At 45.4% G+C, this 12,631-nt stretch overlaps 1 protein-coding gene across 1 annotated transcript in view; it reads right to left on the reverse strand.

The window, feature by feature from the left end:
• The window catches only part of DNAH9 (dynein axonemal heavy chain 9), a 174,845-nt gene that overhangs the window by 118,194 nt on the left and 44,020 nt on the right, over positions 1-12,631 (reverse strand). The window contains exons 22-26 of the mRNA XM_087751325.1: positions 12,358-12,519; positions 11,339-11,535; positions 7,795-7,957; positions 4,817-4,940; positions 2,594-2,736 (exon numbers count right to left, since the gene is read on the reverse strand). Of these exons, the coding sequence (XP_087607451.1) occupies positions 2,594-2,736; positions 4,817-4,940; positions 7,795-7,957; positions 11,339-11,535; positions 12,358-12,519 (789 nt within the window). The remainder of the gene's footprint in view (positions 1-2,593; positions 2,737-4,816; positions 4,941-7,794; positions 7,958-11,338; positions 11,536-12,357; positions 12,520-12,631) is intronic.

A 12,631-nucleotide genomic window follows, 5' to 3' on the forward strand; every position in this document is an offset into this window, starting at 1 on the left:
GCATTGCTATGGTCAAAAGCAGAAGCCTGGCACACTTTCAAGGCTGCAGTCAGGGTTTAATATAACCACTCTTCCCTGCTTTAGCAGTTACACAAATGTTCGGCCGGCAGGGAACTGGCATCCAGATTCAAGTGGTGCAACCAGGAATTAAAGTGAATGGATCTAAATTCTCCTGGCAGGACCACAGGCCTGCCTGGATTGGTTCCCCAAAAGCCAGCATTGAAAAGGGTTGAGGTGGCTGAAACGCAAAATCTGCTTTTATCAGAATGAGAATTTTTTTAAAAATAGAGAAATCTCAAAATACAGCAGAATGAAAATAAAAACATTTCTGAATGCATTTTCCCTGGTTATTGCATTTTTTCCCAGCAGCTTCTTTGCTTTTCGGGCTTTTATTTCAGTCCAACAGCTGCTAAAAGTTTCTGAGTTGCCACAAATTGTGCGGTGTTCATAGGTCTCTGGGAAATCTCTCTTCACATTACTCTGGGGCCTGGTCAAGGGGCTGTTATTCTCCTGCCCAGCATCCTCCCAGCCCTGCACCATTTCTTCTTCCTCCAGTCTTCAGCGCCCTTCCCTCATCCACCTGCCTTCCCCTGCAGGCTGGGAGCCTCCTTCCCCCCACAGCCGGTCTGCTCAGCTCCTTTCAGGAAAGCACAAGCTCTCCCTTTTCCAGAAGGAAACTCCTCGCTCATGGTGTAAAGTCAGGACAAGGCAAAGTACCTTTCCTCTTCACTGCTCCACTACCAGCTTTAACTGCAAAATAAGACCCAAGGACCAAGACCTGCCACCACCATTCATCACAGTCCTTTTCCTACAAGCACACTGCAGCTGGATTTACAAGCTCTGCTAATCAGGCACAAAGAAGGACACGGACAAGTTACCACCATGCAATGAAGTAGCAATATCTGAGCAAGGGCTGGTTTGGGAAGCAGCGTATCTCACTCAATGCATTATCCCTCTCCCACTTGTTAGCCCTGGCTGGTACCTGCACAGCCTTGCAAGTGCCACGGGGCAGGCTGCTGTCAGCTCAGATGTCTCTATAAGGTGTCATGACCTCCACCATGAACTAAAATCTGTTTTTTAGAAGCTGCAAAAGCCAGCCTGTAACAAAACCACTTTTGTTTCCATTTCAGAAGAGGCAGCTGAACCCAGAGCTTCTGCTCCTCTGACATGGCCACTGCATGCTCACACACAGGGGACAGACACATAGAAATCCTTCCTACACCTTCAAGCATAAGCCTCGGGCACCTTTAAGTTGCTCTCTCAGGGCCAGGCAAGCTTTAGGAAGCTATCCATGTACAAAACCCCTCTTCTGCACCTACACTACTCTCTCTCAAGACCCTGAGGCAGAAGGTGTATTGGTGCTCATGCTCCACTGGGCCAAGCCCCACTCCTGTGCTGCTCCCAGAGGTCCAGCATGCCCTGGACCAGCAACGGATCAATCAGCTTTCTGCACAGCACGTGATGCTGTCACAAAACGCTAGGGAGAATAAACAGCACTTGCTGGCTGACCCCATCCATCTGCTCTAACATGCTGTTAAGGAGAAGACAGGGAAAGGGATCAGCCTCAAGTAAATCACATTCACGTTGCCCTTCCAGTGTACCTCAATAGCTAACAGGAATATATCTAGGGAGGGACACCAGGAAGAAGACAACCAAGGTGTTAGAAGAGCTACAAAACAGCATCAGCGCTCACCAGAAATTCTCCTGTACACTGGGAGATGGAGAGAGAGGAGGACTCTCCTTCGGCATCTATACTGTGGCATGGTCCCCAAATTTTCCCTCAAAAATCAAAGGTCCAGCTGTTGCCCATTCTAAACATGTACCTGCCTACATCAAAAAGGGAACAGGCCACGCTACCTCAGTGAATGTGTCCCACCAACACAAACCAAGCAGTGAGCAAGAAGGATATGCTTTCATTAAGCAAAGATCAAGTCTTCACTCATTGCCCACCCTACATCCCTGCTCTGGGACCGCAGCACTGTGCAGTCCTGCAGACGGGTAAATATCTTCTGGAAGAGTCTAAAGCTCCTTCTTGCACTGTACTTTCTCCATGTGCTGGGCATACCTGGGGAGTTCTGAAACTGTTTTGGGATCTTAGGATGTATTTATAAGGCCTTTCTATGCTGGAATATGGGCTGCAGTGGAAGAAATCCTGTCGCCATATTGTGTCCCACTCAGTTTCCAGCAGTCTGTTTTTAAGATAATGTTTTTTTAATTCTTCTGGCTATGGATTATCAACCACATGAAGACTGATCCCCTGTGCAACTTTTCCAAGCAGCAAGACCTAGTCCTGATGCACCCCAGTTAAAACGCTGTGCATGGCTTTGAAAATGGAAAGGCTGCTCAGATCTTGAAAGGGAAAATTTTCAACTCCCATAGTGCTTTCGAAAGCCCAAGAAGTGATGACAACAGACAGCATTTCCTATGCTTTAGTACTACTCGCTGAGAGAATCACGGTTCATATCATAAACAAGCAGAAAGCCTTTCAGGCTGCAGTCTGACCTCTCTAGAAGGTAGCCCAAAGCATCTCCACCCCGTGCCCCTGCACCAAGGTTGATGGTGAGGACCCGAACTCCCCCAGCCTCTGTCTCACCTTCAGCTGTCGTCGAACGCGCTCTATAAAAAACTTCCAGCAAGCCTCCCTGGAGTCCACCAGCCCCCGGCCTTTGACTTCATTCCTCACACTGTTGATGATGTTTTCAACTTCATCGTCAGGGAAGAGATCAGGGATTTCACCTAAGAGAAGAGGGCACATTTCAGTTTATTGGTCTGGATTTTGTTGCAGTCTTAGAGCAAAGTGAAGTGGCTGCCGCCCTCTTCAAGGGCTCAGGGAAGCCCTTTCCTCGAGAAAAATCATTGTGCCCGGTGCCCACAGTCTCCAGCAGCAGAAAAGTGGCACAGAAGGCCATTCTGCTAAAAGATAAACACTCGTGAGAGCAAATTTTCTTAAAAATGCACAAGGCAAACAAACATAGAATAGAGTCAAAGTGCAGAAAGCCCATTTTTTCAGATCTACAGTGCTAATTAGATTACAAAAAAAAAAATCAAATACCTAATATGCGATACACGATAATAAAATCATTTTAGTTTTGCAAATGAATTAGTTACATGTACAATTTCTGCAGCTGTTCAATGCCATTTCCAGCAGTGGTCAAATAACCCCCTGATCACCAAAACATTTTAAAAGTTAGAAATCTTTTTAAAACATTTTAAAGTTGATAGTTATGCAACTGATTGCCAAAAATGTACCCAACCAAATATTTTTTTAGTGGTTCCTTGATTTATCACCTATTCGCTTCCTTTCTGGCTTCTGATTTGATTGAAATCATCATTATTGAGTGAGATACTGTCAATATGAGCACTAATCACTTAGGAAAATACACTAATCAGAAATCTGCTCATTTATAAGAAAGACTAAAATATATATTTTGTTCTAGCTTCTTAGGTGATGATAGGAAGTGAAACAAGTAAGAAAAAGAAGCATGCAGACAGCAGAGAGCAGCCAGAGCCATCAGTCAGCACCCGCTGGGCGGCACTAGCTCGCGCCATGGGAAGGCACAGTCTCTGCAAGGTCCCTTCCTCAGGACGGCTGCAATTCTACGCTGCCTCCCTGGACGCTAAGTGAGGACCCTCTCAACTGTCCCCACTTCCCCACATAGCAACCACAAGGAAACGTAACGCTTTCCAAAGCCACCGTAAGATGACCTGGCCATCCCAAAGCCAGGCTGCTCAGCCTGCCCCTTGCTGCAGGACACTGCAGAGCTTCACCTTGAGTCATGAGGTGTTTGTGTTGTCTACACCATGCGTAAGAGGTGGTAGGAGTTACTCACCACCCTCTACAACAACCCCTGTCCTTACTCCTGGTTACAAATTCATCACAGGCAGGGCTTGTTTGCTGCTGAAACCATCTGGCCAATTTATAGCCACATATGTCAACTCTGGAATTACTCACAAACTATCGCTCCACTGTGCTGTCAACTCTCCGCCCCTCACCATCCATGGAGGTCACCTGAACCAGCTGGTATCTTCCCACTCCTGACTCATAAATAAGGCAACAAGTGGCACACAGTTAGTGGCAGTGATTTACTAGGGAGTCTGGGGAATACGCCCACCCTGGGTTACCTAGTGTGGTCATGGTGACACAGCTGCACACTGCTGTGTGCACTGTAGCTGTGGTGCACCCGGCACGGGGAGTGCTTATCCACACATGCTTGTGCCGTGTTCTGCAGGGAAACAGAGCATTGGCATGTAAACTGACTATCCTGCAATTGTTTCAGCAAGAAACAACTCAAAAACTTAAATGCATTTGGGAAAACAAAGAGGAAAAGGACTGGAATGGGATGGGCTAAGCAGCTAGTTGACACACAGAGACATGGTCATCTGGTGGCTTTGCATCATCCACCAACTTTCAGATACCCCAGTCAAATATTCTAGCCAGGAACAACCTTATTTTATTAGACAATTAGAGTGTGGATGCACAGGATCCATAGGTCAAACTCCTCATCTGTCAATACATTCCTTGGCTCTGTCCTCAGCTGCAATATCACAACAGACATGTCACTTAACAACCACACACAGTATACCATGAAGTATGGAAAAACCAGGTAGAAGACATCTGGGAAAGAAAAAATCTACCAGGTGATGGAGCGCATCCTCACCAAGGAGACCTTAGCACTGCTTTCACTCTAGAGCTTAACCCACGTATCTTCTAGCTTACTTCATATATTGCCCTTCTGTACATTCTAGAACTACAGATGGTGCCATGAGCAAAGCATGAAAAGGGGGACAGGAGAAATCAAAGCAATGAGACATGTACCTGATGCTAAGAAGTCATTCACCAGCACTAAGAACTGCTCATCCACCACTTGCGCATCGGTCATCAGGAACACAGTGCCTATGTTCTTCACGCCGGCTTTCAGGTACTGGTTTGCCAGGTCTGCCTGGAGGTTGAAAAGCAAGTGAACTTAGAGGCTGCATCTACATTCTGCAAAGCACGGGTTAGGTACCGCACCTGCAAGCAGGATATTTCAGAATCTTCCCATTAACTGAGAACAAAGCAATTGCAATTAATTAGCATGAAACTGCATTTTGGCCACTCTCCATCTTCACAGCTGAGCTTCCCAGGTTATATGGGGGAGGCTATTGCTATCGTCATTGTAAGACATTACCCAGTAAGACTTGACATTATGCCCAGGTCTGTATAACACAAAAATGAGAAGAAAGCCCTGGCCAGCACCGCTAGACAAAGGGAAATGCCTGCGGCTGAAACACTTAGAGGTCAATGGATGTGGCTGAAGACATCAATGCAATCTCTGCTTGTGGAGGCTGCAAGGGGAGTTCATAAAGGCTCACTTTGCCCCAGGCTGTGGGTACAGTAAGTCACATACACAGGGAGGCTAAAGCACCACAGGGACTGGGAGAGACAGCAGTGACTGGAAATGTTGCTCCTTGGTATCCCAATGCTGTAGATTTCTCTGGTTTCATAAGAATACATTAATTTTTTTTTTTTTTCCTGAGGTGCTGCAACACAATTTTTTTGTTTGTGAGGAAGAGAGGATGTGGCAATGTGCTCCCCCTGCCCTAACCTTTTTCCATAACTGTGAACAAGCGATAACCACCAGTGGTGCCCATGATGAGTGCATCTGGTCTTGATGGCTGCATCCAGCTCAAGGATCAAGGTAGATTCAGGGTAGACAGATAACAACACAACAGCCAAGGGCTAATTTATGGTCATGCACCCACCTGACCATGGTGCTGGTCTGTGCCCGACTCAAGCCAGATTTGGAAGAAACTGGCATCTGTGGTCAGTATGCAAATATGACTATGAGTTAATCATCTTACCCCCATAAATAGTGAGCAGCCCAAGAGCCCTTTGAGCTCTCCTGCATGGCAGCAGGCTGCACACCAGGATCTCCACTTGAGTAGGGACGCCTCTCAAGGTTACTCCTCGAGGCTGAGAAATTCCTTGCCACAACAAATCCTCAGTAAGTGACTAATAGCATGCTAAACTTTGAAATCTTAGCTAAGTGACATAAAGGATTGATTGTGCACATCTAATCCTTTAGACATAAACCGTTGACCAAGTCTGAGGCTAAGTCTGGATCCAGCTGCACCTAGACTCCTCTCTGAGAAGGACTTCAGAAAGCAAGGGGGTCCTTTCTGAACCTCATGACTCAACAGAAGAGTCTCCCTGACAGTCTTATCTGACCCTGTCCCCTATGTAGTAAATAATCCAGGGTACCTTGCCATCGAATCTTGTTAAACCACATGTGCAAACATGGATTTTTTCAGTTGTGTATTTCTTCCTTCTCTTCCAAAGTCCAAGCAGGGACTCACCCTTCCATCTCCCACCCGGTGCAGTGATGCTGCCAGAGATCCTGCTTGCATGGAAAAGCTGTTTCATTTCAAAGGTGACAGTGTCATCTGAATAAGGGACACCATCTTTTTGAAATCCACGTTGTTCATGAGATGGGAAAAACACCATCATCCAGCTGCAACTCCATCCTTTCCTTCCTGCCCTTCCAAGCAGGATACAAGACATGCAGGGGACCCTGAAGGAATGCACTGGCCAACGTTTCAGAAACTCTCTTAGATATTCAGCAAACACACATGCTTCTTCCAAAAGAATCATTTGTTACTTTCATCACTGGAAATTTGGATTAGATCAATTATAGCAGTGGGAGGGGCCAATGGCAGACAGGGTAATCTGTCACCATCTTGCTTTTCCATATCTAAGAAAAAACATGTCTCCATATTTCATAAATTCTTTGAAAATGTATACAGAGTGAAGGGAACATCAAATTATCTTCCACCTCCACAGACAGAGAAGCAAAGAGATGCTTTGAAAACAAGTTTATTAATGTTTATATCAAGCTATATTCCTAGATGGGAGTGCAGGCTTCCTCAATAAATAGGCAGGTAGGAGCTAGAAAAACCCACGAGCGGGGCTGAAAAATACAGAGGAGAGCTGAAATTACCCAATGGATGGTGGGACAGGCTTGTGTGACATAATGAAAACAACTTGTACACAACCACAGGTCATCAAGTCGTGCCACTGATGGGGAAGGAACCCGGGGTTCATCGGCCATCATGTCTCCCAGGCAGATTGGAGTGAAGTTACTGTGATTATGATTTTTATGAAATTTTTAAATGAGAATCATTTTGCCAGCAGCTAAAATACTTTTAAACCATTTCAGTGGTATTTTAAAATGTTGATTTGTATCTCCTAAGCTCACTAGCCTGTGCATAAATACAAGCACAGGCACATGTTGTCTATAGTGAACCATCCACCATCCACTCAGTCTCTCCCCTATACAAAATACCGGAGGAAAAACTGGATACGATTTGGAACATGCCTCCTACTCTCTCCTACTTCTTTTCCACTCCAAATCACTCCACAACATGCACCTCACAGATGAGCTAATTACCACATCTTGGTTTAATTCGAAATAATAATCAAACAGAACTTTTCTGGTCCTTTATGGTTTCTTGAACAAGCATGAAGTGGATCTCTGCAACACTGGGTTCATTAGCACAGCCCAGCGCTGACACTAAGCCTTGGGCTGGAGTGCTCTCAGGCCTGGCCAGCTCAGAGGACTGGCAGAGGACATCAGGTCTGTCTGCACCAGCAAGGTATTCCAAGAAGCATTGTTCCTCTCTGCGGTCCAATACCGTGTCTGAGGCTTTTAAGTATCTTCACAATGGTATCGCTCAATATGCAACAAAACAAAGTTTTCAGGTAAAGTTCTGCTTTTTATTTCCTTCCTCCCCACCTCAGCCTTAAAACTCACGTACCTTCAGGTCAGGGATCCCATACCCTTTCCTCAAAGTGATCTGGAAAACCTCCAGAGAGCTAATGAAGGCTGCCAGTCTGGTCAGGCTCTGCTTGCCGCTTCCACCCACGCCAACCAGGAGAGCGTTTCCTCTGGGGGACTCCAGGATACGGTTGATGCGGCAACTAAATCGAAGCATACAAAACCTCTCATTAATAAGTGTATTTTTCTATTTCTCTGCCCGGTGCTTTTCAATACATATTTTATTCACTAAGAAATTGTATTCTGAATGGGATGAAAAATGTCAATCTGAGAGACATGTCAGCAATCAATCCCCATCTCTGCTGAGCCCTATACAAAGGACGTAGCTGATGAAAAAAATAGTTTGGTGTCAATTCAGACTGTGTCCAGGTTTTTTTCCACCTGCCAAGTCCTGCTGGACAGAACTATTTTAAGGTGAAGGCCTAGACAGCTTTGCAGGGAGGACAGGGGAAAAAGCACATTACATCAACATGCAAAAACTGAGAACAAAATCCAAGGCTCTGATACACCTCCCAGTAAAGGTTTCTCTTCACAAAGCATTGTGAAATGTGAACATGTGGTTCACGTTCCGGTGAAGAGCCCTGCTATGTGTTAAAGCATATTCATATATGTCTAGAACGGCATAAAAACATGTCTGGAAAACAGAGTCCATGTTTCTTATTTATCCAAACCACCACTACTTAACAGCGAGATTTTCTCACTCTTAAAAATGAGCTTGCTATTATTTTCCAGCTCTGTTGACTTGTCCTGTCTGAGTGTTGCACGGTGAACTCTGCCTGCCTCCAATTTGTGCTCTTTAAGCAATTGCTGATATCCCCATGTATTAAAACCCCAAGTGAGGGGGTGTTTAGAGGATCCTACCTGTGAAAACCTCACCATCCTGTTTCTTAAATGCAAGTACCATTCCCCTCTTCACGTCACTGCCTTTATTCAGCTCACTTAACTGAGTATTTTCCTAGACTAATCTAATTAATGTTTCAAATAAACTGTGAGAAATACTGTACTGCTTTAGTACAACTCAAGTATCTTATGATCTACATGCAGACTCGCACAGATTGTGAAATTATACCCAGAAAAGCAATCTAGTTTGTGCAGACGTGTATTTTCATGTTCCTAGTTTCAATTCTCTAGGCTAGCTCTCCCCAAAGATGACAGTGTGCGCTTTCCGGGGCTGCGTGCTTTGTGAATGCGCATAATGAGTCCTGGATTAGGAGGTGACTGACGGGTATCTCCCACTTCCTTACATAAATTAAAAGTCCTTAACATTTCCTTTTTTTTTTTTTCTCTTTGTTTCCCAACTGAAAATTTTCAGCAAATTCAAGCTGACATTCATAAGCTGTTTGAGATGGAATAACTTGTGTATTTCAGCAAAATGCAATTTCCAAATGCAATGAATGAAGTTCACCCAGTTCCAGTGAAAATCATGATGAATACTCAAACCTCGCTTTCATAGAATCATAGAATCGTTAAGGTTGGAAAAGACCCTTAGGATCATCGAGTCCAACCGTTAACCCAGCACTGCCAAGTCCACCACTAAACCATGTCCTCAAGCACCACGTCTACCCATCTTTTAAATACCTCCAGGGATGGGGACTCAACCACTTCCCTGGGCAGCCTGTGCCAGTGCCTGACTACCCTTTCGGTGAAGAAATTTTTTCCTAATATCCAAACTAAACCTGCCCTGGCGCAGCTTGAGGCCGTTTCCTCTCGTCCTATCACTTGTTACTAGGGTGAAGAGACTGACCCCCACCTGGCTACAGCCTCCTTTCAGGTAGTTGTAGAGAGCAATAAGGTCTCCCCTCAGCCTCCTCTTCTCCAGGGTAAACAACCCCAGCTCCCTCAGCCGCTCCTCATAGGACTTGTGCTCCAGACCCTTCACCAGCCTCGTTGCCCTTCTTTGGACACGCTCCAGCACCTCGATGTCCTTCTTGGAGTGAGGGGCCCAAAACTGAACACAGGACTCGAGGTGCAGCTTCACCAGTGCTGAGTACAGGGGCACCATCACCTCCCTGGTCCTGCTGGCCACAGTATTTCTCTTACAAGCCAGGATGCTATTGGCCCTCTTGGCCACCTGAGCACACTGCTGGCTCATGTTCAGGTGGCTGTTGACCAGCACCCCCAGGTCCTTTCCCGCCAGGCAGCTCTCCAGCCACTCCTCCCCCAGTCTGTAGCATTGCATGGGGTTGTTGTGACCCAAGTGCAGGACCCAGCCCTGAGCCTTGCTGAATCTCATACAGTTGGCCCCAGCCCAACTGATTATTCACAATATTAACTGGAGGGGTAGCGCCAGATTTTGTTGCAAATCCCAATTTATGTGAAGTGCAAAAGGAGCACAAGATTAACATTACTGTCACCTTCCTGCAAGCAATGTAAGCAGAAATGCCTATGGACATCGGGTTGCATATGGCTCCTTAATACAAAGGAGTAAATGCCCATACTATAAGGGAAAATGTGCCCCAGCGTAACCAGCACACTACACTGCAAAAGTAACGGGTTGTTGAGCTCTCAGAACAGAAACAGTTAAAAAACCTCATTAAAAGGAGTAGCAGTTTATCTATATTTTTTTCATTTGCATGAGAGTGACTGCATTAGGTTGCCAGGTTCAGCAAGAACTGAAATTACACACACTGGAGTGCAGCAGGACAGAGGCTTCCTCCTAGCTTAGAGTCACAAATCTGCACCTCTTGACACAATGTTTTCATACAAAATCAGTTAAAACTATGACTTACAGGGCAGGTCCATCTTCCTAAGTGATCTAAGGCCAGATCTATATTTCAGCACCCAGAAATGAGTCTGTCTCTGCTGGGATTCCCAACAAGCGTATAAATCGTATTTGAAAGCTGGAGGTGCGCCTCACTATCTACACCACAGACGTGTAAATAGCTTCGTAACTATGGACTGGAGGCTTGCTATTTTCATATAGTCCCACATGTTCAATTTTCAAAGGGAAATCTGGACCTCCAGGCACCTAAATGCAAGCAGGATTTTCAAAGGATCAAAGCAGTTTAAATGCCTCAATCCATTTAAACTAGTAGCCTGAATGCACATAATCTGGCTTTATATACATTCGAAAATCCCACTAAGAACCTGTGTAAACATGGCTCTAAACCAGTTGTGAAAGCATTTAGGGAAATCCCAGTATAACTAGTTCTGTAGCTGGCTGTTAGGTGAAGACAACAAAGCACTTGAACAGTCACACGCAATAAATGTTTGTGCCATATGCAGAGCATCAAGGGCCAAAGATATCATAACAGCAACCCAGTCTTTAAAATAACCACCACCATGCAGTCCCTCCATCTGACAGCCCCAGGCATCCTCATGGTTTCAAAAGTGCCCTCCAAACACCAGATAGAGAAGCAGCACAATATTTGTGCTGGACACGCCTCATGGGCAGATGAAGCTTCTGCACACCTCCACTCCATCACCTATAATTACGGATACCTACATCCTCCAGGAAACTCCATGGAAGCAATCTGTGCAGACAAATGCTATGATGAGACCATAAAGCCAGAAAATCCCCTTACACGTGGCACATGGCATCCTCGAATAGTACCAGGTTCATGGCAGCATTAACTTCATTGTAGTTGTCCAAGGCTTCCACAAGGATCTGGTTCAACTCCTTCCAGGCTGGAACTGGCCTATAGCTGGGTTCACCGATGCCTTTAGCAAAATGGCAAAACACATTCATTTGCTTGGCCTGCTCTAAAGTTTCCTCAATGTCCTGTTAAAAAAAAAAAAATATATATATATATATATGTATATAACAAGTTTAGGAAAAAACACTGCAGCTCTATGCCATCTTTCCAAGTAAAGTATGGTGTTCTAGCAAGTATCTTTTTATGTCCATATAGTTGCACCTGCATGTTGGAAAAGGGAGAAGAGGGAAACAGGGGGAAAGGAAAAAGCTCCAGTACTGACTTCCTTTGCTCTGACTACTTTTTGCATATCACACAAACTCAGCTCATTACCGTAAGAGAATGTGGCCACAAGAAAAGCCCTGCAGCAATAGCCGTAACGTTAGGCTGTTGCATGGACAATGATAATATGTGGAGGAAAAAGCGCTGTCTGCACCACTTATCACTTCAGTGATACTTGTGTGATTCATATGGCAGCACTGCTGGGTGACGCCAGGCCTGAAGCAAAGCAAGTCTAGAGCTTTCATTTGAAAGATATTTTGGAAAAAGGGAAAGCACTAAGGATTTGTGCCTGCATTTCACTTTGCTCCCATCAAGACCGGGGATCTGACCCTTCTCCTGCTTTTGCCACATGAGACTCAAAGCACTTAAATAAAGGAATTTAATTAATTCACAGAGCCCAAATCTCCTCTCCCCATGCCCTTAGGGAGCGCATCATTTACCCATATCGCAACATTGGCAGCCCACAATACGGCTGACAGAGATTTTGCTCCTGGGCTCCCATCAAGAATGTTGCCCTCCAGGCAAGCGAGAGATGGGCAGACCTTCGGTCAAACTTTGCTTTCCCAAGGAACTTTTTTCCTATGAGCATGTACGCTATTATCACAGTTTGGAACCTCAACACTTACATCATAGAATTTCTTCACCGTCTCCAGCTGGATTTTATCAAAGGTACCATAATCCCTTTCTTCAACCATCTTATCCCGGTACACCCGGTTTGACTCATGCAGGTAGAGCTTCACTAGGTCTTGGGGTTGCTTCAGACATTCAGGGGTAGAGAACAGAAGTCCCTGTGGAGAGAAGAGACAGTCAGAAAATCCCATCTTGACCTAAGGGACTAACCTCACCCCCAGCATCCAGTCTATCAGACTAGAATGGGGCTGAATCACTCTAAATGCAGAG

The sequence above is a fragment of the Nipponia nippon genome, unplaced genomic scaffold (genome assembly GCF_047370975.1).
Source record: "Nipponia nippon isolate SJK-2023a ecotype South Korea unplaced genomic scaffold, ASM4737097v1 scaffold_14, whole genome shotgun sequence".
Taxonomy (NCBI): Eukaryota; Metazoa; Chordata; class Aves; order Pelecaniformes; family Threskiornithidae; genus Nipponia; species Nipponia nippon.